This window comes from Cyprinodon tularosa, unplaced genomic scaffold, assembly GCF_016077235.1.
Source record: "Cyprinodon tularosa strain WSP-4 unplaced genomic scaffold, ASM1607723v1 ctg405, whole genome shotgun sequence".
In the NCBI taxonomy this organism is placed as follows: domain Eukaryota; kingdom Metazoa; phylum Chordata; class Actinopteri; order Cyprinodontiformes; family Cyprinodontidae; genus Cyprinodon; species Cyprinodon tularosa.
The window spans coordinates 332,348-356,004 of NW_024039125.1; the positions used below are offsets into that span (position 1 = coordinate 332,348).

The 23,657-nt window shown below is 40.0% G+C and overlaps 1 protein-coding gene across 1 annotated transcript in view; it reads right to left on the reverse strand.

Moving 5' to 3' along the window:
• The window catches only part of LOC119791919 (uncharacterized protein K02A2.6-like), a 76,631-nt gene extending 53,315 nt beyond the window's left edge, over positions 1 to 23,316 (reverse strand). The window contains exons 1-2 of the mRNA XM_038298306.1: positions 23,148 to 23,316; positions 22,996 to 23,098 (exon numbers count right to left, since the gene is read on the reverse strand). Coding sequence (XP_038154234.1) covers positions 22,996 to 23,098; positions 23,148 to 23,316 — 272 coding nt within the window. The remainder of the gene's footprint in view (positions 1 to 22,995; positions 23,099 to 23,147) is intronic.
• Between the last annotated feature and the right edge of the window lie 341 nt (positions 23,317 to 23,657).

The following is a 23,657-nucleotide window of genomic DNA, read 5'->3' on the forward strand; positions in this document are numbered from 1 at the left end:
GTCTATTTCCCAGCATTCAGCCAAAGTGGTGCACAGCTCTCTGTGCCCATGGGCTTGGCCTCTTTCCTTCTTTCAGCAGCCCTCAAAGGCATTAGCAATCGGTCTGGGGAGCCCCGAGGTCACTTGTCAGGGCCGTATTGGCCGGGTTCCCCAAGCGGGCAGTAGGTGGCCCCGTTCAAAATTTCTTTAAAAATGTTCTAGGGATTAACTCAGTTGCTGCTTTTAAGTTTTTGGAAGTTGGAACCTGAGTCCAACCCCTCTGTTTGAAGCACCGTGCGATTTTCAGGGCTTCAGGGATTTTCAACAAAACCTTGTTTTTGTTTTGAAAACATGCAAATTGAAACGGACGAACAGGTCTAACCCTTTTAAAAGAAGCAAAATGACCCACATTTCAAAGGGGTGGGCCTATTCGTGTGAAACATTATCTTCACTAGTCATTAATTTGAGGTCACATTTATGTAAAGGGTTAAACATTAAATGGCCATTTATTTATCTATTGCTCCACTTGTTTTATGCATAGAAATTGCTTTAATATAATTATGCAGAGAGTTTTACAATTTATATGGACACTGCAATGTAAATAGAGCAGAAAAACAGAAGAAGAAAAAGGAAAAAAGAGAAGAAAAAAAGAGAACAGATGAAAGAAGATATAGAAAGGAGACAATGACAGAACATTTTCAGTCTGCTTCATCACCTGTAACGAGATGAAAAAACTTCAGCACAACCGAAAGACATGGTACGAGATATACAATAAAGTAACACCTTGAAACTATCGCTAAAGTAATGTACTCAGTGTTACCTAAAGATATGAATGTGGGGTTTCTGTATGGAAGTGAATCTCTGAGTACCTGGAGCCAAGCACCTGTAATTGTTTGTGAGGGTGCACTTGTGCATGTAAAGTTTATCCATAGAAAGAAATGCTCAATAGTGGTTGTGGAGAGCCGAAGGTGCTCACCCCCCAGAGCACTGAGTCCAGCGCCGGGAGACCCAAAGCCCCAGGCGATCAAAGGGACCCCAAGAGTGAAGGCACCAAGGAGGGGCCAGCCCCGGAAATCAGACCCCCACCAAGGGAGGAGGAAAGACAGCCCCAAGGAAGCCCCCCAGCCACCACCATGCTGGCACCCTGGGGAGCCGCGGAGACGAGTCCGCAGGCTCTGCCGGCAGCCGGCCACCCTGAAGTAGGGCCGGGCACCGAACACCGGCCCCCCCACAGCACCGACCGAAATGCCATTTAGTGGATGTGGTAAAAGCTTCTCTCTTTTTGCATCCCATCTTTCAAAGAAGCACCTCAGTGGTCCAGTTGAACATATAGAAAACTAATCTAGTCTAAGAACACTTACTGTCAGTACATCTGTGAATCAGCATGAACCATCTAATGTTATTTTCTTCGACGATGAGCAAGAAGTTTCTACTGCAGATGATGAACCTCTCTTTCTTCAGAATATCACACTTTTCTATCTAAAAATTCAGGCTAAACTAAAATACTAATTATTATGAGAGATATCAAGATGATATCAGTCAGACAAATCTGATCCATACATTAAGTGAGAAACTAACTGTCCTTGGAATCCCAGAGACCACAATGAAAAACATGGATGAAATGAGAAGACATGATCTCCTCACAGCCTGTAATAGTGGACCTTTGAGGAAAGACAGAAAAGAAAGATGGCCTTTAAGAAACATTGAAATTATGTTGAGCGGGTACCTCAGTTAATGGGAATCAATGAAAAAGATTTGCCAAGTGTATGCCTGTTAAAGAAACATTAGCTGCATTTTTCAAAAGCACGTTCATGCCGGAGCAGTATGCAGCAACACATTCTCAGCTATCATCAGAGAGTATTTTCCAGGATGTACATAAATGATGGGAATGGAGCAAAGTGTAACCCTTTGTTTAAAGTGGAGCCATCTTCTCTCAATCTTATACTTTACCAGGGTGCATTTAAAGGGGTTAATCCACTTGGTTCTTTTAAACAGAAACATAAGATTCTAGCAGTTTAGCTCGCTCTAACAGATATTTTGAATTATAACAAATCATCCATCAAATGATCAAATGTAGCTAATTTTCTTCTGTAAGTAGCAGGATTTCAAATATTATGGCACAGACAAAGTACTCGAGCCCTCAAAGAATTGACATTTCTAGAGGAGACTGGCATTGAGATAAATAATGGACCAATTGTCAAAGGTTGACTGTGTGCGATTTCAGATGATAACTTAGGGTCTCACAGCATTGCAGATTTGTGGAGGACTTTAGTGTGAGCCATTACTTCTGTAGGTATTGTGATTATATTAGAAATATTAGATTTTGAGAGTTATCCATTACTTTGTGGCAGCAAACAGATCAAGTTGGACTCTCCTTTTAACCAGCTGTCCTTTCATGTTTGCCCACCTTGCTTACCCCCATGTCTCGGCCATGACCTGTTTGAAGGCATCATTTTCAGCGACCTAAATTTGTTCATTGCTGATCTAGTTAAAGAACAACATTTCAGCAACACACAACTCAACAGGTGCAAAGAACAGTTTAAGTACCACAGAAATGATGCCAAGGACAAACCAGCTGATGTTTCACCAGGAAACAAAATACCTCTTATTCGCCTTTGGACTCTCAAGTTTGAGAGCAAACACATTATTCAAATGATGTGCTAGAAACTTAAAGAACTTCAATAAGATGCAGAGAGACAGCAGCTCTTACAGGCAAACATGATGGTGAGATGAAGCCTTATGAGGCACTTGATCCATTGGGCTAATTTCTTCAACGATCCCAACAGTTCATGAGGCCTCGTGCACATGTCACTACCAACTGGGGGAGTGCATAACTACAGTTAGTAATATAATTTGGGATGCTTTGCAACTGTTTGTGCTTTTTACCTATTTAAGGTTCTTTGAAATTGGAAGCAAGGGTTAGGGTTAAGTTAGGACTTGCTTGCCTCCACCATGAAGCAAGAGCTCATTCAGCTCTTGCTTCCTGGTAGCTGGTTATAAAGAAATAAATACAGTGTCCATTACCTGTTTGGGTTATTCATTTACTCAATAAAATAAAGAAAAATTGTGGCTTTGTATGTATACTATTCTAATAACTTACCATTGCTAGGCGTGGGTCCAGTTACCTCTTAATTCACATGCAGGGGAGGGTAGTGTCTCAGCATGGAGAAGGTGTTGTTATTGTATCCCAACTCCACAATAAACACTTCAACTATAAATACATTAGTAGTCAATGAAAATCAACAGCTGATAAAATTCAGTTTCAATTCAATTCAGTTTATTTATATAGCGCCAAATTCACAACACATGTCATCCCAAGGCACTTTACAGTTTAACCAGATCATACAGTCAAATTGATTCAAAGTTTTCTACCTTTGCTGCTAAGAGCAGGTGGAATGGACGGTTCAACAGAGCTATGGCACTGGGTGAGTTTGGCAACTGTATTAAAAAGAAATCTAGGATTATTCTTATTCTCCTTTATTAATGAGGAGAAGTATGCTGCTCTTGCTTTACAAAGAGTCCTCTTATACAGCAGTAAACTATTTTTCCAGACTAGGAAGGACTCCCGCAGGCCTGTGGAGCGATATTTTCTCTCCAGTTTCCTAGCATTTTGCTTCAAAGTGCGCAGCTCTGCATTAAACCAAGGAGCAAGCTTTCTATTTTTAACAGTTTTCGTTTTCAAAGGAGCTGCGTTGTCTAAGGCAGTACGCAGAGAACTAGCAACCACATCAACAAAATCATCAACCTGTGAAGGGGAATAAGCTAAGCTTTTGCACTCTGCAGCACTGCTCAGTGACACAGAGGAGAGAGAAAGTGAAGCAGATTCTTTAAAATTTATAACTGCACTATCTGATAAAGATCTACTAAAATTGAACCTTCTTTTGGGGGAGGAGAACTCTGTTAAAGTAATCCTGAAGGTTATTAGAAAGTGATCAGAGAGGACAGGGTTGTGAGGAAATACTGTTATTTCTTCACATTCTATGCCTTATGTCAGCACAAGATCCAAAGTATGAAGATGAGAATGCGTGGGACTATTCACATTTTGAACAAAGCCAATAGTGTCTAAGATAGCATTAAAGGCTGCTCTTAAGCTATCGCCTTCAATGTCAGCATGGATGTTAAAATCTCCCACTATGATGACCCTGTCAGTATTTAATACCAAATCAGAAAGGAACTCTGAAAACTCATCTAAAAATTCAGAGTAAGGACCTGGTGGACGATACAAAGTTACAAAAAGAAGAGGTTTTCTTGCTTTGAAATTTGGATCAGGGAAATTAAGGGTTAAATGTTCAAAAGAGTTGTAGGTATTAACTGTTTTGGGAGTAATCAGTAAGTCAGACTGAAAGATTGTTGCTACTCCTCCTCCTCGCCCAAAACTTCTGGGTATGTGAAAATTTAAATAGCTAATTTTAGTGACCTTCGATCGGCGTAACCGGGTGTCATTACCACCAGCGTGAATAACAATCTTACTGTATTTAACCTTATCCTTAGCCAGTAGTTTCAGGTAGGATTTGATGTCGCCAGTTCTGGCCCCCGGCAAACATTTGACTATGGTCCCTGGTGTCTCTAATGCCACTTTTCTGATTATGGAGCTGCCAATCACCAGAGTGGGCTTCTCAGTGGGTGTGTCACTGAGTGGGGGAAACCGGTTAGAAACGTGAACGGGTTGGTGGTGACCAGTGGGCAGAGATCCACGACTATGCTTTCTGCGTACAGTTACCCAATCGCCTGGCTGCTCAGGCACTTTTGGAGGACAGCTATGTGGGGGGCCTACTTTAACTCCTGGATGTTCAATAGCCTGAAGCCTGGATTCTAACTCTGACACCATCGCCTCCATAGCTACAAAAATACTACACTTATTACACATCCCATTATCACTAAAGGAGGCAGAGGAATAACTAAACATCTGACAAAGAGAGCAGGAGAGAGGAGAGGAAGAAGGAAGAGTTGGAAAAGAGTCAAGGGAGGGAGAGAGAGAAGCCATAGCAATGCTAAGCTAGCGCTAGCCTAGGCTAGCTACTCCTTACTATCAGAAAAAAAAAACGTGTAAAACTGAGAGAAAGTGCTCAGTAGAAACGTGCAGCAGAAGGTGCTATGTTTTAAAGTAGTTCTGGTCAGTTAGAGTTACTTAGATACAGAGATATCACAGAAAAAATGTTGTAGCTGTCTTCTGGACAGCTACAACACTCAGTTAATCCAAACAGGAAGTTTGGAATAACTCTAATAATAAAAAAAAATCAAATGAATCTTAAACAAGCTAGATTCAATAAATCAGGTTGATATGCTCCCACATAGATGACATCCTCCTCTTTCTAGCTGGCTCCATATCTATCCTCTCTACTATCTCCAAACCCTTGCCAGACACCAGACACTCTCAGAACTCTAAACTCTATCAAAAAACTCAAACGACAGGGACTCTCCTACAAACTCCCACATCATGACTGAGTAGTGAGGCTGTTTAAATGTCTGTCGAAACTCTCGGGCTGTCTGAACCACTTCCAGAAGTGGTCAAGTTGTATCACGGTAGCGAGGCTTCGGACGTCATGATTTTTGGCCCCGACCCTAAATGAATCATGCCTCTATCCATGCATCCGGGAAACTCCCTCCTAATTTCTTGACGCACACATCGAAGCATCAACTCATCTCATAACATCACTAGTTTCAGCCTAATGTGTTACTGGATAAAGCCATTACATTCTACTCAGATGACTATGGTGACAAAATCAAAGATGCTGTTGGTGGTTTACATTTTGAAGATACAGCAGCGTATCATGCAGTGATAGTGAAGGCCATGTCATACAAAAAGGGCATGCTTATTTTTGGGGGGAAAGCTGAAGAGCTGTTGGAGAAGGGCAAGATAGAGCTGGTCATTGTGCACCATGGCTCTGTGTCCCTTCTCTTATAAATATGTTGTTTTGTTAAATCGAGGGACATTGGGGTCTAGTGTTTTGGGGACACCCAGAGATCAGTTTGTTTGCATGAGGCATGGTGATCTACTGGATTATTATCCTTTGCCAGCCACCAAAATGTGACATCACAATGATCTGTCTCCATCGCTCTTTTGCAGAGACATATGGCTGTAGCTCAGGATGAGCTGAGGAGGGCTGTTCTGACAGTACCTCCAGATCTCCCTGCAGACACATTTAGTAACTTGATGGCTTGGCGGGAGGAACTTGGTGTTGAGAAAAAGGCTGACGGTTTTAAGGTTATATACACTAAGGTGGTGATGGTCACCTACATGGTATTTTATCAGGACTCAAGACAATTTCATTCTTTGTTCTGCTTAATAATTTAGGGTCGTGTTCAAAACTTGATATTTTTAATAATAACCAAAACAGGATATTGTCAGTATGTCAACACAACTGAAACAATGTTTGGTTTCCCCAATCCAAAAACAAAACAATACCAAAATGATGTTGAAAGTGATAATGCATGGATAACATTAGTAGCATCCTCTAGAACAAGAGTATTTTGCAGTGATAAAAAGACACTTTTAGTTTAGTCATTGATCAATTGTTTTTAGGACTGGCACATTAAAAAGTTTGAAATAATAATTAAAAAAAAAGAATCATTTGTTTTAGACATGAAAATGATAAAACATACATAATGGCTGTTTAATCACCATAGTATGTCTGGATTACGGGGGTCTGACGATAGATACTTCTCATGTTCCGCCACAGCCCTTCCTCCTCCTGGCATTCTACAACTCTCTGCAACCCTGTCTCCAGTGGGAAGTCTTGGTGATTGGGAGAGACGAACACTGTTCTGTGAAAGCATCTATTGTAACCTATATTGTGGATCACAAACATGGTGCACAATGCAAAGGGAGGATTATAGAAAAATGTATAGCCTGTTCCTCTTTGGAATACACATCCACCACTTAAACATGAAAAAACACATCTTTGGATCTACATAACTGGCTGTGACCAATTGGTTTTTGGAAACTCTGCCAAAGGCTATAGAAGGACCACATAGTGAAACTCTGAACAATTGTCTAAAGACAAACCTAATAAAGGTTGCAGCGCCTCAGACTGGAAGAAGGTGAGAACAGGTGAGAACAGCAGAGATGATCATGGGGGCTCCTCTTCCCTCCATAAAAGACATTTCATCCCAGCGCTGCGTGTCCCGAGCCTGAAACATCATCAATGACCCCTCACCCCCCTGCAGCCAGAGCTGCAGTCTGTGGGAATGGTGCTCGAACTCAGAACCTCAGGATTCCCCGCTCTATGCCCGAACCACTAGGCCACCACTCCCCAGTTGACTGCCTGCCTTTTGTTTCAATATCTACTTTTATCATGTTTTATCTTTATCTACTTTAATTTCATTTGTGTTTTTCTTCCATTTTATTCTTTAATTCATGTCAACACTTTTCTTCTTACTGAATTGTGCTACAGAAATAAACATGCCTTGCCTTGCCTTTAAGAAGAGTAAGATCTGTGTTTTGGGGGAGGCCATCAAAAAGCCCTGATATTATTTCTGAAATATATTTTGGGGCAGGGATGAACAGCTCTTCCTGTATCATAAATCTCACATTATATATGGACACATGAGTAACAGGTCATTTTGCACTCATGGTTTTCGTCATATTAGTCTTTTCTCAAGACTGAAATGGCTGCTTGCTGAAATGCAAGCCGTTCTGTTGGATGTTACTGTGGGAGAACACTTTGCAGAATGCTAGTTTTGCTCTCTGAGATCTCAGTAAAAGTATCGGTGACCACATTAGCCACAGAGGCCCTGTTCCTCTTTTAGATTCCCTTTACTGGAATGTGTGAAACCGCAAAGATGATGTACTAAGGTGGCTGCCTTGTTAACACGTTGCCATGACCTTCTGTAATAGGCTGACATCAAGAGGCCGTTTCCACAATTCTTAGACTGCTGACAGTTTTTCTTTTTTTTTTTGTTATTTGCTCATCAACAGCATTTATCTTCCTGTCCTGTTCCCTCTCCAGCCAGTTAGGAATGGGTAAAGAAAAAGAGTGGGAAAATGCGGATGAAGGAAAGTAAAAGGAATCAGGGCTGCTGACCAAGCAGATTTGCACTCTGTGGTACCTCAGCCACATCCATCATGCCCTGATGCTAATGGCTGTTAGAGACCTACCGACCTGCAGCCTCCATCTACGGCCCCTCAGAGTCCCCCCTCCTTCACCCTCTCCAAAGCTGCATGGCAGGGAGATTTGACACCAAAATGAGATGAAACTAATGACTCTAATGACTCTTGTTGCCCCCGTGCCAATAAGTGCCATCATTACTGCTGCCCCTGCAAGTTGCTCCGAATGTCTCTGTTTTTAGCGTGGCAAACTGCTGAGTCCCTTTACTGAGCAAGCACTGGGGGGTTGGGGGGGTGGTGGGTTCTTCCACCATCATTCTGGCAGGGCTTTGTCCTAATAAACAGTCAGTGGAATTTTTCAAACACTAAAAAACAAATGTATTACCTCAAGTCTCCGGGTGTTGTGTTCTGAATGAATGATCTCATTAATTGTGGGAAGAATATATTTTTTGATCCTATACACTGTGTGCTGATGGGGTCTGAAATTTTACGGCTTATTGTTTTCATCTCTGCCATCCATGGATGAATTTCCTGTCTTCATTTGGGCCACCCGTATGAATCTCAGAAATAGGAAATAGGAACAGAGCTCAAGTTCCTTTAAAATTGTTCATAAATAGTGTGAATAATGAAATGTTTTGAAAGCTTTTCATGTAAAATTTCTTAGGACAGAACAATCTTTTAAGGTTCACTATTTTTCTGTCATGTTAGTGACATAATTTAAAATGTTTATAAAAAAAAATAAACCTAAATGTTGGAACTGTGACCATACAGTCATATGATTACATCACGTTTTTTTAATCACAGTGTTTTTATCACTGCTGCTTACCTTTATCAATGCTGCACTTTAAAAAATGAAAAATCTAGAGAACTGTACTAAACGAATTTTTTTATTTTGCATGCATTTGTGTGTACAAAATGAAAAAATAAAACCTGTCTAACTCTAAGTCTCAAACCTCAAGCACACAGACATTTTGTGCTACTGTTGCAATGATGAGCAAAATGAAAAGTATTAAGTCAATTTTATTCAAAAATCATAGAATTTCAACAGTTTTTGGTTTTAAACTGGATGAAAGTTACTAGTGATTTTCTTCGTCCATGATGATAATGATGAACTTATTTTGTTGATGCTCCTTTTTTCATGACAAGAACGAGAACTGACAAGATAAACATGGATCTATGTTGACGAAAAACTTGACGACTCAAGGGTGTGCGTTTTCGTCAACCAGACGACACTAAATAAAAATGTTAGCAGGTGGTCGGTCAGACATTTAAAATGCTGAAATGAATTTGTTAGACAAGCCACGAAGTATCAGCATCCTGATTGGTCACACCCACTGCCTGCCGTGTGGCGCTGCACATTCTGCATGACCATACATGGCCCATGGCAGTGCGGCAGGGGGGAAAATAACCCAGAACAGTCCGGTACTGCGCTCTCAACTCTGACAAACTATGATCTTCTAGCTGTGCTTGCGCAGAAATGCCTCTTTGCGCATGAATAGCTCAGAGTCTGCACTTTATGCTCCACACTGATTGTTTGTTCTCAGCAGTATGGCTCTTCCTGCTCTTGCTACTTAATAAATTAGATGTGATTGATCATCCTCTGCCAAGCGCTAAAAAATCCCTTTGTCTAACTATCAAAATTTTATTTCTTCCAGCTCACAAGAGGTGATGCTAAATGTTCTTTAATTTCTACCAAAAGGAATCCCTAACTAATATACAAAGCAAATATTTCATTGCACACTGTTTTTTTTTGTTTTTTGGCTAAAGATCCAGATTAAAAGGTACATAGATCTTTGAATATTTCTTTCTCATTGTTTTAATTTTTGTCTACTTTAATATGCTTTCTAATCATCTGATCCGACACATCCACACAGATCTGTGTGTGATTATAGTGGACTATGGGCTCTGGTTTGGCTTTTGGGTGGATGTGGACTGGCTGAGGTGTGGGCAATGCTCAAACAAAAGTTTTATAATTGTCTTATGGTTCACTGATACGTCTGTGTTTTCCTGGAGGTGGGTGATCATCCTCAGACTCGCTGTCAGAATCGGAGCCGCTTCCTACCTAGTCCTCCTCGTTAATCTGTCCCTCTCCGCCTGAATCGCTATAATCAATATTTTGAAGTCTTTCCAAAGCTTGTTTCATGGTTAGATTTCTTCTGAAAGCCATTTTCCTGTATTAGCCGAAGAGTATGAGGTAGAATGTTGGTTACTAGGCAACGGTGCCTAACGTCAATCAGCCGTGGGAAGAATCTACAATGCAACTAACATAGCCGTCAAAATGACGACTGTGGGAGATCGATGTAAAATTTACCATATTTATTTTTTACATTTTTATTTCATTAAAACACCTATGTGAAAATGAAGGAAATATAGAAAAAGTCAGTAAACATGAGCAACATAAGATTAAATTTAAATAAGGTTCTTTCCCTTTAAAATATCAGAAGCGTCAAAATGACGGCTTTGGGAGTTCTAGTGTTAAATTTAGGTCTGGTCTTGACCCCTGAGCAGTGGTAACCTAGGGGCAAATTGAAGAAATAAAGCCGAAATTGCCAAAGTAGTAAGGAGAATATTTTTGTTGGGCATTAATTCATAAAAACGTTTCTATTAATTTTATAAATCAAAGTTTTCTGCCCAACAGCAATGATCAACTGCACGGCTTTATTATATACCCAGCTATTGTAGTATTTTGATAATTATTAATTCTTAATCGTAAAGGTTAACTTTTATTGCAACATAAAACTAGACTAAAACCTTTTTTAGTTTTAGTCGACTAAAACTAACTAAAACTATCACATATCATAATGACTAAAATGGTACTAAAACTAACAATAGTTGACTAGCAATCTTTTGTTTAAAACAACCAATATAATTTGGTGGTGTTTTTACTCAATCTACGGTATATTGGTAAAAGGGCAAACCAATACAAATTGGTCACTTTGACCAAAATACAGGTTAAGTAAAGCAACTTTCAAAATCCCAAACAAAGTCTTGAACGTAAAAACCCTACGATGGATAGGCGTAGTCTTACAGCAAACACCAATTTCTCCTCTAATGTTGCTGTAGAAAGTAAGACTAGTGAAGACAAACGATACAACCGAAACCATATATTGTTTCATCTAAACAAAACGATTTTAACAAACTAGATTGGTTGTTTTTCCAACCAATCTATTCTTAGAGTTTATCCAAACTCTATCCAATTGACTCAGCTCTCCTTCAAACTCCCAATGCTGTTTAAGTGCCTGTCAAAATTTGCAAGTGATCTGAACCACTTCCTGTCATCGTATTTGGCCCCTCCCCTAAATGAAGAAAGTCTTGATATGCGCCTCACAGAAATTCCCCTTCCACTATTGGACACATGCCTCGAAGCCTTGGCTCCTCGCAAAACATCACTAGTAAACAGTAATGAAAGCTACTGCCCCAGAAGGTACTTACATCCAAGTAATCCAAGTAACAACCTTTATTCCCAGTGCTTTGCCTGAAAGCGATAACTGTTTTTTCTCTCACTCTAATTGACTAGTCAATATAGAGGATACATGACTATAAAACAGTATCTATGGTTTAAGATCAGCGAATCTTAACCACACAGAGACGATTGCTCAGAATGCAACTCTGGCCTCCTACTACCGTCTTAGGAAGAAAGGAATGAGGTTCCACCTGGTGCTTATATGTTAAGCTTTATTGAAAATCATTAATGGAGTAAAATTGTATGCAACAAAGACAGAAAAGAAAAGACAGAGGGGATAAGAACTAAAGGAGATAGAGACTGTAAAGGACCCAGATATTTGTTATAACTAATATTTTCAGATATGCTTTCATTCACATATTGTTATTTGTTTTTTATGCCTAATGTTCCTGATTCCTCCGTTTTAAGTGATACATTTTTGATTAACAGTGAATTTCGGCAAAAGGGTTTACGTGCCTTTATTTTGAAGGGATCATTTCTATTTCCGGTTCCGGTAGAACGAAAAGAAGTACTGCGTGCCTACATCCTTACCAAATGGTTTTTCTGCTTGTTAAAGGACATTACGGGTTTCCATTCACATTTTTATATGGCATCTAGCTGGAAGGCGAACAGGTATAATTTGCTTTGTTGCGTAGTTTTATGTGTATAATAACTCTACGTTTATTTAGAGTTTATATATCCAAAAGAAGGTGAATAAGCTACTGGTAGCTAATGGTAGCAAATTGTATTAATGGTATTCATCCTATGTTGAGTGGATTAATTTTGTTCTTGTTTATCTACAGCTCTTACGGTGTGTCTATGGTGTATTTTAATTTCTGATTAATAAATGGGTTGGAATACCCCACCATATTCCATCAGTTATCATCATTGAGTGCGTTGTCTGAACAAAACAGCAAAAATAGCAAAGACAGAAAATATACAGTTATCTGCTTAAGAAAAAGGAAGAGAAAACATAACAGCAAGAGGAAGACAAGAAGTAAAGAAAAAAGAAAGCTTCCAGTGCAGCAAGTATTTCTTTGACTGGGAGTTGTCTTTAAGACTGTTAAATTAAAATAGACTTCAAGGTTTATCCTCACACTGTAGCAAGATAACAGCGTGTCTATGTGTCTGTAATGTCCACAGTGCCATTGAATTTCTGTTAATGTCTAAACTAGCAGTTTTTAGCATCTGTACTTCTTACCTGTTTTAAGTAACATATTGAAAGTCCCATTTTTAGTGAAGGAGTGATCAAGAGAGCAGGAGAGTATTTTCTCTCTCTTTTCCGTGCTTCTGCTCTGCATACTCACCACCTACTTTTTAACTCAGCTTCTACTTGCAGAGGTAGTTAAAGTATAATTTCAGCTTTAGAAATGTTAATGAGCTGCTGCTGGGTTTAAAAAAATGTATTGTTATTGTTGCTATGGTTACACAGAGTGAAAAATGTCCAAAAAGGGAAAAACATACCTAACAAATTCTTCCTGCTGCACAGTGTCAAACACCAGAGGCAAACAAGTTGGCAAAAAGAAATTGGTCCCCAAATGGAGGAGGAAGAAAACTTTTCTAAAGAAAGAACCAAGCTAGCAGAGTTGCTCCTACGTGCAGCATTCTTGATCATGTTATAAGATACTGTTACAACAAGCTGGGTGTTATATATCTCATACATGATATGCATTGATTCAGCCAGAGGGACTACAGTGATTAGACTTTCAGTTGTTTGTAAATACTTAGATTAGACTATAATACTATGCTCTTAAGACAGCCTCTAGTCAACAGGCCAGGTGTGAGGGGCTCAGAACGTTGGACCCAGATATCAAGCAGACAGATCAGGGCCATTTCGTAAACATGCAGCTACTCGTTGGCTGGGGCAGGCTCACTGTTCACAAGTGCTCCAAAAACTACTTAAAATATAAAAATATAAAGTAACCTTTAAGAAAAACGCCAGATGCCATTATATGAACTGAAAGCTACATTTTTCGACTATTTTGAAAAATTCTTTGAGATAGGGCCAAGGATGAGGAAAATATGATTTGTAATCATATATCCATATCTCCATCCTGGAGAGAAATATCAGCTGTGCTGCTGCCATCAACACCTTTGTTTCTAGATGCTGGAGATCGGCCTGTTTTCCAGTGTAGTCCTGTTTCTCTGACTGTGACTGGCTGGATGTGCTCTCTTCATCCTCTGGCATCGGAGCTGGCTCGGAGCTCGTCTGCCTGGCTGTGTGTTTCCTGGACTGGGCCGCCTTTTACAGCTGCTTACTGTATCTCTGCTTCTGTCTCCTTGAACCCCAGTGGGCCTCAGCAGATGGCCGCTCACACTTAGCCTGGTTCTGCTGGAGGTTTCTTCCTGTTCAAAGGGAGTTTTTCCTCTCCACTGTCGCTACAAGCATGCTTAGTGTGAGGGATTGCTGAAGAGTCAATGAGTCAATGCAATCAGCTGGTTCTCCTTAGATAGAAAACTTCTAATCAATTTGACTGTATGATCTGGTTGAACTGTAAAGTGCCTTGAGATGACACGTGATACTTTAGCTTTTGAAATTGTAAATATCAAACTTAACTGTGCTCTGTCTACCCAGGATCCAGCTCCACATCAAGCCACACCACCCACCTCCCTCTTCTCCAGCTGCTGCAAAGAGCTTGCCTTCCACCTCAAACTGCCCCTGCTTCCAGAGATGCCTTCCTTCCTTGTCTGCCTGTGAACCAAAAAATAAACTTTGCTCCTTTCTCCTAGCCTGGCTGTCTGCATTCTGGGTCCAGCACCTAGCTCCTCACAGATCCAACGTCATTAACAGGCAAAATCCAGGTAACAGTCCAGAACCAGATCAGGCACACAGAGCAGAACAGGGGCAACCAAACTAAGAAGTCTGGGGGAACCTCACAGGAAGGCTAGAAAACTCTCTCTCTCTCTCTCTCTCTCTCTCTCTCTCTCTCTCTCTCTCTCTCTCTCTCTCTCTCTCTCTCTCTCTCTCTCTCTCTCTCTCTCTCGAATAATCTGGCACTACTGGCTTGGATTGAGTAGCTCAAATAGAAGCGGGAACAGGTGGATCTGATAAGAGACAATGAGCGGTAGGCGGAGCTAAGCAGATGTGAGAAAAGAGGCAAATCCAGCCATAGGTGCCAAGATGATGACACCAGATCTGGTAACTATCAACCATGCTGAATCAAATTATAGGGATTTTTTGTAGTCCGATCCATCCCTTCAGATTTATGAGTACTGATTATTCTATTTCTGATAAGCCTCCAGCCGTCAGGGTCTTGGCGATGAGTTTGTCTACACGGAGCCTGTCCCACAGTGCCTCGCCCCGCTCAAACCATAGTAGCAGAGGGCCTACAGTATACCCCTAGCTCAACTTCGCAGTCATTGCGTGGCGCATGGATACCGGTGGAGGAGCTTGGCGAAAATAATGTCTGGATGTATGGAACGATTTTGTTTACAATGCGAAGGACAACACCGGAGGAAGGATGCCACCAAAGAGTCTGCTGCTTCAAAATGGCAGAGAAGAAGACAAAAAATCTCAAGCAACATCCGAGGTGCCAACATGTTGCCATATGGAAGAAGGTAAGGAACGGGTGGGCCTGTAGTAGTAGTACTGTGTGTGTGTGCGCGCGCCCACGGACGCGCATGCATGCGTATGTGTGCCTTCCTGTGACTGTATCTGTCTGTCTCTCTGTCATAGAAGAAAGGTGTTCTAATAATACACTGGATATTAATCGTTTAAATTTCTTCCTACCAATTAGAGACCTGATGCAGTGACATCACATCCAAATCCGAGGTTCTGGAAGCACGAGAAGTCTGTTCCAGAGATGAAGCCAAAGAGCAGAAAGTTCTGGAGAACTCAATGGCAAAGTGGATTGGGCGTTCTGGCCTGCCTGCAAGGACCATTAAGGATGAAGACTTTGTGGATATGATGAAACAAGCCGACAAAAGGTTCAATGTGTTCAGTGGGATATATGTTAAAAACAGAATCAGAATGTGGAGAATTTTTTTTTTCTGTACAGTGTGATATATATGGTACAAAGAGAAGCAGTGTGTGGAGAAGTTCTATAATTTACAGTGTTTCATTTACAAAAATGACAAAAGTTTGACTAAGACTAAAATTGATTTTCGTCAGTTAGTCTAAGACTAAGACTAAATTGGGAAGGCAATGACTAAATATGACTAAGACTAAAATTGATTTTCGTCAGTTAGTCTAAGACTAAGACTAAATTGGGAAGGCAATGACTAAATATGACTAGGACTAAAATTGATTTTTGTCATTGTGACAGACTAAATTTAAAAAAGCTGAAAAAAAAAATTAACACTGATTGGCAGGAAACATTGCATCAATTACACCATCTGGCCGAAAACCATTTTAAACCATTTTAAACTCAGGAATATTCGGCTTTTAGTGGCAGTGGGAACAGCTCACTAACGCGTGTTTAACCGGGTCAATGACTCGGTAAGCGACCAGCGCTAAAATCCCCTCAGCTCTGATATATCAGACCTGGTTTGACACGAAATCTACATGATATCATTGAACTCTGTCAACAGACACACAACAGAAGCAACACTGCTGCCAGCCAGGGGTTAGAACCAGCTTGTTTTGCCAATTGGAAGGGAACCAAATTTCGATTATTAGCCGGTCGACCCATGCTTTAAAGACACTCATTTTCCCAGTATTTTCAGGGGAAAGGAGGCTTTATTCACAACCATGTTCTCCCATTCTTCTTAGCAATGTTATGCCTATTCTTTTTTACAGTATATGCTAATAACCATATTTGTAATAAAAGGGAAGGACTACCTGATGGAACAATATTCTGTTTGACTACAGGAATGTGCTCATTGGAAATGGAGTGTGATTTTTTTTTTATCACCATCCAAACAGAAAACATGGGTTGAATTGTTTTTTGGATGATGGAAAAAATGAGCAAGAAAACTATGTCGACTACTGCCCATAGGATTGGCACACCACTCTGTAAATTCTGGGCTTATTCCATCATCATTTTTACACTGTGTCACAAAAAAGAAAACAAAAATATTTCCCATTAGTTTGCTGGATCATTTTAAAATGTCATAACTGTCACGGTAAATATGAACTGAACAGGAATAGAAAACTGTGATGCCTGTTTTCTTCTGCTTTAGTTGATGCTAGAGTAAGAATCCTAACTAATTATCTAAGGCCTCTGCTCCTCCATCTTGGCAGCCTTTTCCTCTGTTTGTGTCACTCAGTGATCTTCACCCTAAGACCACAATCCCTGCCAAACCCTCCCAGCATCACAATACTGTGGCATAGAGCCAGGGAACCATGATGCTACAGCGAGTCCCTGCTTGTCTGCCAAGGTCAACTGTATTTACCTCTACTTCCAGCCTTTGTGGGGGTGTTTAAGCCTGGGGGACTGTAGAAGGCCTGGAGGACCAAATAAAATTAATTTATCCTATGAAGAGTGAGGCTTCAGATGTTTGCTCTTGATTTGGTGAAGACCAAGTCACTTTGGTGATTATGCTCTCAGATGTTAAGTCATGGGTGGTTTTCCAGGGTCTTTGGTAGGAAAACAATAGAGCAGTGTTGAGTTTAGACAAAAAAGTCTAATAAAAAATAACATTAGTCATCTTTTCAGTAAATGTTTAAAATTTAAAAAGGGGACAGACTTTTACTACAGATTTTTTAAACAAAACCAAAAAAAAAAAAAAAAACAGAAATACAAGTTAACCAGGAATACAGTTCAGTCAAGCACAACAGGTAAAACATAGAGAAAAAAATGAAATAGAAATCCCTTTATTGTCCCATAATGGGGAAATTCTCGTAAATGTACCAGGGAAATAAAGCAGATAAACTAAGAACTCACAAGAACAGCTACTAAAAGCTACAACTTCTGTATATTATTTAAATATGGTAAACTGACTGGGTTATATTATAATAACCCCTTATTGTCCTACGAATGAAATCAACATAAACACATAAATTGCTTTTCTGCAGAAGAGGAGAGAAAACATAGACAGAGAATGAGACTGCCTGTCTGTGGTTAACTCTGCTGGGAACTCTCTGTCCCCTGCCTTTATCACCGGGGACAAACAACCAATCACACACACATTCACACCTAAGGAGAATTTAGAGAAGCCAATTAACATACCAGTCATGCTTTTAGACTGTGGCAGGAAGCTGGAATCCCTGGAGAGAACCCATGCATGCATCCAGGAATCTAACCCCGAACCTCCTTGCTGCAAGGTGACAGTGCTACCCACTGCGCCGCTGAGCAGCCCCAAGTACATGACACAACGACATTTACATTTTCTGACAAAATCCATGAGGTTTTCCAACTATCACCTCAAGAGTTTCCTCTGTCTCCCTATGACATAAACTGAACAACCGTTTCCTTTTGAAATAATATTTTTCTGTGAGTCAGGCTTTTTCACTCTGCTCAAAACAAAACAATTGTGTTATCAGGATATGGACAGTGGCAGACATTATACCAGACATTCCAAGTTCCAAAAACTAATTTCATGGAGATGCCTACCACCCAGGGACACCGTGCCCCATACACACACACTTAAGGCCAGTAACTTTTCAACAACTGTTTATTAACTAACAGTAATTTCTTAAACACTAAACAGAACAGTATTGGTCTTTTATTTTTAATACTTTCAATCTTCTAGCCTTGAACATCAGTTGTGCTTTCTGTTTTTCATGGAACTTCAGCATACAGTGCACCTCGCCACGGTGTCATCATTCCTCACCATGGCCGGTTCTAGACAGAGGCCAACGGGGGTCAGTGCCCCTGTAGAACATGTCCTGGCCCCTGTTATGGACTCTGTACTGAAGACATAATACTTAAAAGAAATTCAAATAATGATCTGCTATGGAACAGACATGGTTACTGATGGGTCCTTTGGATCTACTTCATTCTTTTTCATTACAAATTCTGTTTAATTAATTATTCAAAAACAATAAGGTGATAGCTTCAGTGGGATTGAGATAGGATCCCAGTTTTCATCGGCTAAATTTTTTTTTCCACAACAAATAAAAAAAATGCTCTGATTTTTTTCAGATGAATTTAAAAGTTTTTCTTGAGTTCTAATTTAAAGTTTATAGAAAACGGTAGTTTTAACTTAAATTAAATAAAAAAATATGTAAAATTCCTCAATCATAAATGTATATTGACTTTATTGAACCTAATTGAAAAGAAATTTCCATTCATGCAGCTCTCTTAATATATATGAATGCCTTGAGACGTAGATATACTCAAGTATATTCTGCTGTAAAATTATTCCTATATTTTTGTTTTTTATTCAAGGATTGAACCTCTGCCATTTCCCAGGATGCACCACTTTGATTGGTAACTAGGTGACTGTCAGAGAGTAACCCAGAGAAACTTATCGGACTGATCTAATCAGCTCTCTGATCAACCAGTCGTCTGGAACGCTGGTTGAACAGAGCATCGCTTTGGACAGATACGCTGCACCAGCAACCTCCTCCCTACACCCCGCTCTTGTTGTCTGAGCAGTCGCAGTAGTTCTAATCCGCACATGATGCACAAATTATTGTACTGCCTGTCCGCTCTCACTCGCATTAAAAAACACCACCTTCCATAGTCTAAAATCCGGGATAATTTATCCGACTTGCCAGCATCCGTGAACAATTATCTATATCAGGGAGACTCCCGGAACTTCCGGGAGATTTGTGATGTCTGTTATACCCAACTCTCCCCCTACACACACATTTGATTACCTTTGTTCTGTTCTTCATCATCAACAGTGTATTCAAAAGTTTGTTATCCAATTGAAACATAAAAAAAGTGGTAGCTTATTTTCTTGTGCTATAAAGATGTAAAAGAAAGGAAATTATAACACATTTTGTATCATTGTCTGTTGTCTGTGAACTGAATGTTGTTGGGTGGCACCAAGGATGCAGAACTTTATGTGGTTCTGTTTGTAAATACAAACACCAGATAAAGTCCTTAAGTTATTGCCTGAGTAGTACCCATTTAGCCATACAGCATGGCAGAGCAGGGTCATTCTTTGCTTTGCTGGAAGAAGAGGATAAAAATTGGAAGGGCTTCATGCCTTTTGTGTGTGTTGTATGTTTAACTTTCCAAATTTTCATTTTAATAATTTTTAAGAAAATATTCTAATTAATTCAGACAGTCTGTTTTTTTTTTTTTTTTATTGCGATAGATTCTGTTTTGCAAGCATCAGCCAGTCGGTTATAGGTTTATCAACCGCCAGTGGTGATGAGAATGGCTTATCCTGTTCAATTTGTAATAGAAGATTCCCCAACTACTTTCAAATAATTTGCTTGGCAGGATTTTGGGTTTCTGGTTGAAACCAGAATTGGTAAGAGAGTGACAGACCAGAGAAGGACATTATGTAAGCTCTGCAAGAAAATAATACTCTACACAATAGCACAAAGATACATTCAAAACCACTGTGCTTAAATCAGCACCACCTGTGAAGCCACTTCCGAAAGGACAAATGCCATTACACTTTGGGTTCCACACTCATGCTAGAGCTGCAATAATGAGAAGAGACACAGGGGTTTTATTGCAATCTTTAAGAGGCCCTTTGCTGTTATGAAAAATGGGGGATTTAGGAGACTTTTTCAGGCATTGGAACTCTAGTATAGCATTCCTTCACATCAACGGCGTAACAACACAACAATAGGCCCATAAGCAACATTATCTGGGTGGGCCCCATATGAAGTACAACATGTGATAAAGGTTCAGGATACGTCGACAGTTCCATATATCGACCAAGAAGATACAATTATGACCCCCCCCTGGATGTCCAGGGGTAGCTAAAGCTACATCACAATTGGGCGTAGCAGTGGAGCAGGTATAAGCATATGACCTATGTAGGGAGGCCTAGTCCTGGAGTTAGCTGTCACAGGTCCAAGTCCCAGCCTAGTAACCTTTCATGCATGTCCCGCCATTTTCTCCAGTTCTTTTTTCCTGTCTGCCTATCAAACATAAAAAAATATTGAGACTTGAACCTAAAAAATTAATCTAAAAAAAAAAAAGAAGAATAAAACCTACATCAGAATCACAGCACTCATGATCAACAGCAAATGGGAAGTGGCATAGTTTGTACTGCAGACTCATCCGATTTTTGAGTATTACAGAGGGAAAAGCATTGCTGAGTTTTGCAAGAAGAAATCGCTGAATAGGAGCTTGAGAGCTCAAACCATGGCATTGCTATTGTGAATGATATTTCCTTAATATGGAGGCAGCTGTGCGTAAGGCAGGGTTGTACTGCAAGAATGTTTTGAAAATGAGGTAAAAGTTCTTAAAATAAAATAATTGTATTTACCCTTAATTTGAGTAGTTAAATAAGAAGATTTGCCAATGGAATGAGCATTTCTACCCTTAAAATAAGATAATTAGATATTATGGTCTTAAAATAAGAGACTGCTGTTGTTTTTTACTCATTTCAAATGTAAATTGTCTTGTTCCATTGGCAAAGTGCCTCACTTATCTGCACTTAATGCACTTATTTTAAGAAAAAAAGGACTTACTTACTGTAGGTTTACACTTTTTTAGCAGTGAGGTCCAACATATAAAGTGCTCTGCCCACACTATCAATGTATCTGTTTGGGTGAGTTCAACAGCTACTGCAGTGTTAAAGTCAACAGTTACCACCATAGATGTTGAACATTGTTGCTGACGTCAGATGGTCCAGCACCCTGGACATGCTCAGGGGCAGATTTAGAAAAATTCGGGCCCTAGGTAAAGACAGGCATGGGGCCCTCTAAACTGAGAAGACAACACATAAAACTGATCCCTTATACAGATACAGAAATTTTAATAGAATAGACATATATTATTGGTTTTACGTTTTGTCCCTCTCTTCTTTTCCCCTTTCTTGTTGTTTTTCTCTCTATTTTTTGTACTCAGCTGACTTTTTATGCTGATCAATGAATGCTAGCGCGCCGGCTACCATTCGTTCATCCTGTCCGGTAAACTGCTGCTAGTTTTACTCACATGCCTGGAAGATGTCTGATGCTGCTAACACAGAAGATCTCGCTCTCCAAATAGACTTCAATGATTCAGATTAGCTAGAATGAATAGAAGGGGTAGAGCGTAGCCGCCTGTGGCCCGGGCTGCCTGTCACAACTCCATTCTGGCGCGTGGATGATGTCATACACACTCCGCTTTGTGTTTTAAAAAAATATAAATATAAAAATGTCCGCAGATGTCTGGGGACAGTGATTGGCCTACATGTTCTGAATGCTGGCGTACCATAAAGAATAAATTATGAACAGTTTAGTTTGTGCTTCAAGTCGCTGCCCATAGGAAGACGCTACTTGTCTATGGTCTAACTGAATATCTTCAGAAAGGCTCCAAATGACACAAAACTCATATGGATGAGTAGAACATGATGTAATAATGTAAAATCAGGGGCCCAATATAAAAAAAACTGGCATTCTCCTTTAATATTGTGTGTTCTGATGGCATTTTAGCAAAAAGATAAAAAAAAAAAAACATAATTAATGTGCACAAATAAGAAATAGTTGTTTTAACCATACATATAAGCAGAGTTTTATGTGGCCCCCAGGACATTGGTTAATCCCCCCTGGACATGCTGAATCATTACCTGGAGCAAGCTTCAATAACAGTAGCTCTCAGAAAGGTTCTAACTATTGATACTATGGAAAGCTGGAGAGATGCACGGATGAACAGAGCATTATACCACAGGAAAGAGGATTCCACCACTGTAGTCGACATAAAATATATTTTTTTCTCAATATTTTTGTCAGATGCAGTAGTGATGCTTTTCAAGGCTTACCCAAGGTTTCAGACACTGCTGTTTCCTTACCACAGCTGGCATGATGATATCTTTTTTAGGATAAACAAGAAGGTGTGAAGCTGCTGCAAAATTTCTTTTCGTTTGTTTCACAATAAAAAAAGCACTTTGTGATTATATGACTTTTTTTTTTCTAACCTCATCATTGTCCAAGAGAAATGTATTTAATAAATTAACAGTGTGTGTATTTTTTGCTGTTTAAAGACCACAGATGTGGAGGATGTGAAATGAGAAGCAATGGACGGCCCTCAAAGGAAAAGTCTGGTCATCAACGAATAATCAGTGGATCACTATCTATACCTAAAACGTTTGTGTTGATTTAATGAATTTAGCTTTAATCAATGATGACATCACATTGTGGTAAGCCTAGCGCAATTCTTCCTGCTTCACAAGCAAAATCAATGGGAACTACCAGACACATCTGCAATCAACAGTTCCATAAAAGTTTTAAAAACAATCCACTTGGTTTCCAAGGTTAGAAGACATTTTGTGTTACTAACAGTGTTACCTTTTTTAGTAAAGAGTAACTCAACTATTTACTTTGACTGTAACTATAACGCAGTTACCATTGCCGACACCCCATTACTGCGACTCAGGTCTCACAATGAACCTTTTTTTCACGGGCAGGTGCACTATATCTGAGCTGATTACAACCCTTCTTAAGGAGCTGGAACCAGGAGGAGGGTGTCAGTTTGTTAATGCCTCTGCGTTGGTACAGACCAAATCAAAATCTTGTTCTTGTGACTCAAACCGTAGCCTAAACTCAGCTCTGTAACCTTTCTTACAGAACCTCTGTCTCTGACCCTGAGACCCAGCCTGGAACCACAGACCTTGGATCCCCGTTTTAATACAACCTGGAACCCAAGAGGGTTCTCGGGCTTATCCACCGCTCAGCCCTCCTACCTGCGCTCACCTGCCTGTCCACCCTCGAACCATCAACCAGGGAGAGAGTACTGGTCAGCACTCGGACCACTGGAGACACCTCAAGATCAGACCACAGCCTCTCTACAGTGAGTGTCAGCCCAGCATTATCCTCCTGCAACTGTTTCCATACATTCACCAGACTCCTCATCTTCTCAGCAAAAGCCCAGAAGAACCTGACCAGACCAGATCATACTGCTTCCTGTTCATACCCACTATCTTGTTTTCAATAAACCTTTTAACCTACTACCTGCCTCTGTAGGTGCTCTTGTTCAGAGTCACCTTCAATTATAACAAAAAATTACAATATTCCACATATGAAAAAAGGAAATTCATGAAACCTCTTTGCTATTGAATTTAAAGGACATGACAGGTCCTGCTCCAAAATAATACCAATATTTTTTAACTTTATTATCTGAAATCAGTTTAATCCCATCCAGATGAAGTGACTGACTAATCAGTGTCATGTTGGGTTCAAGGCGTCTAACCCAC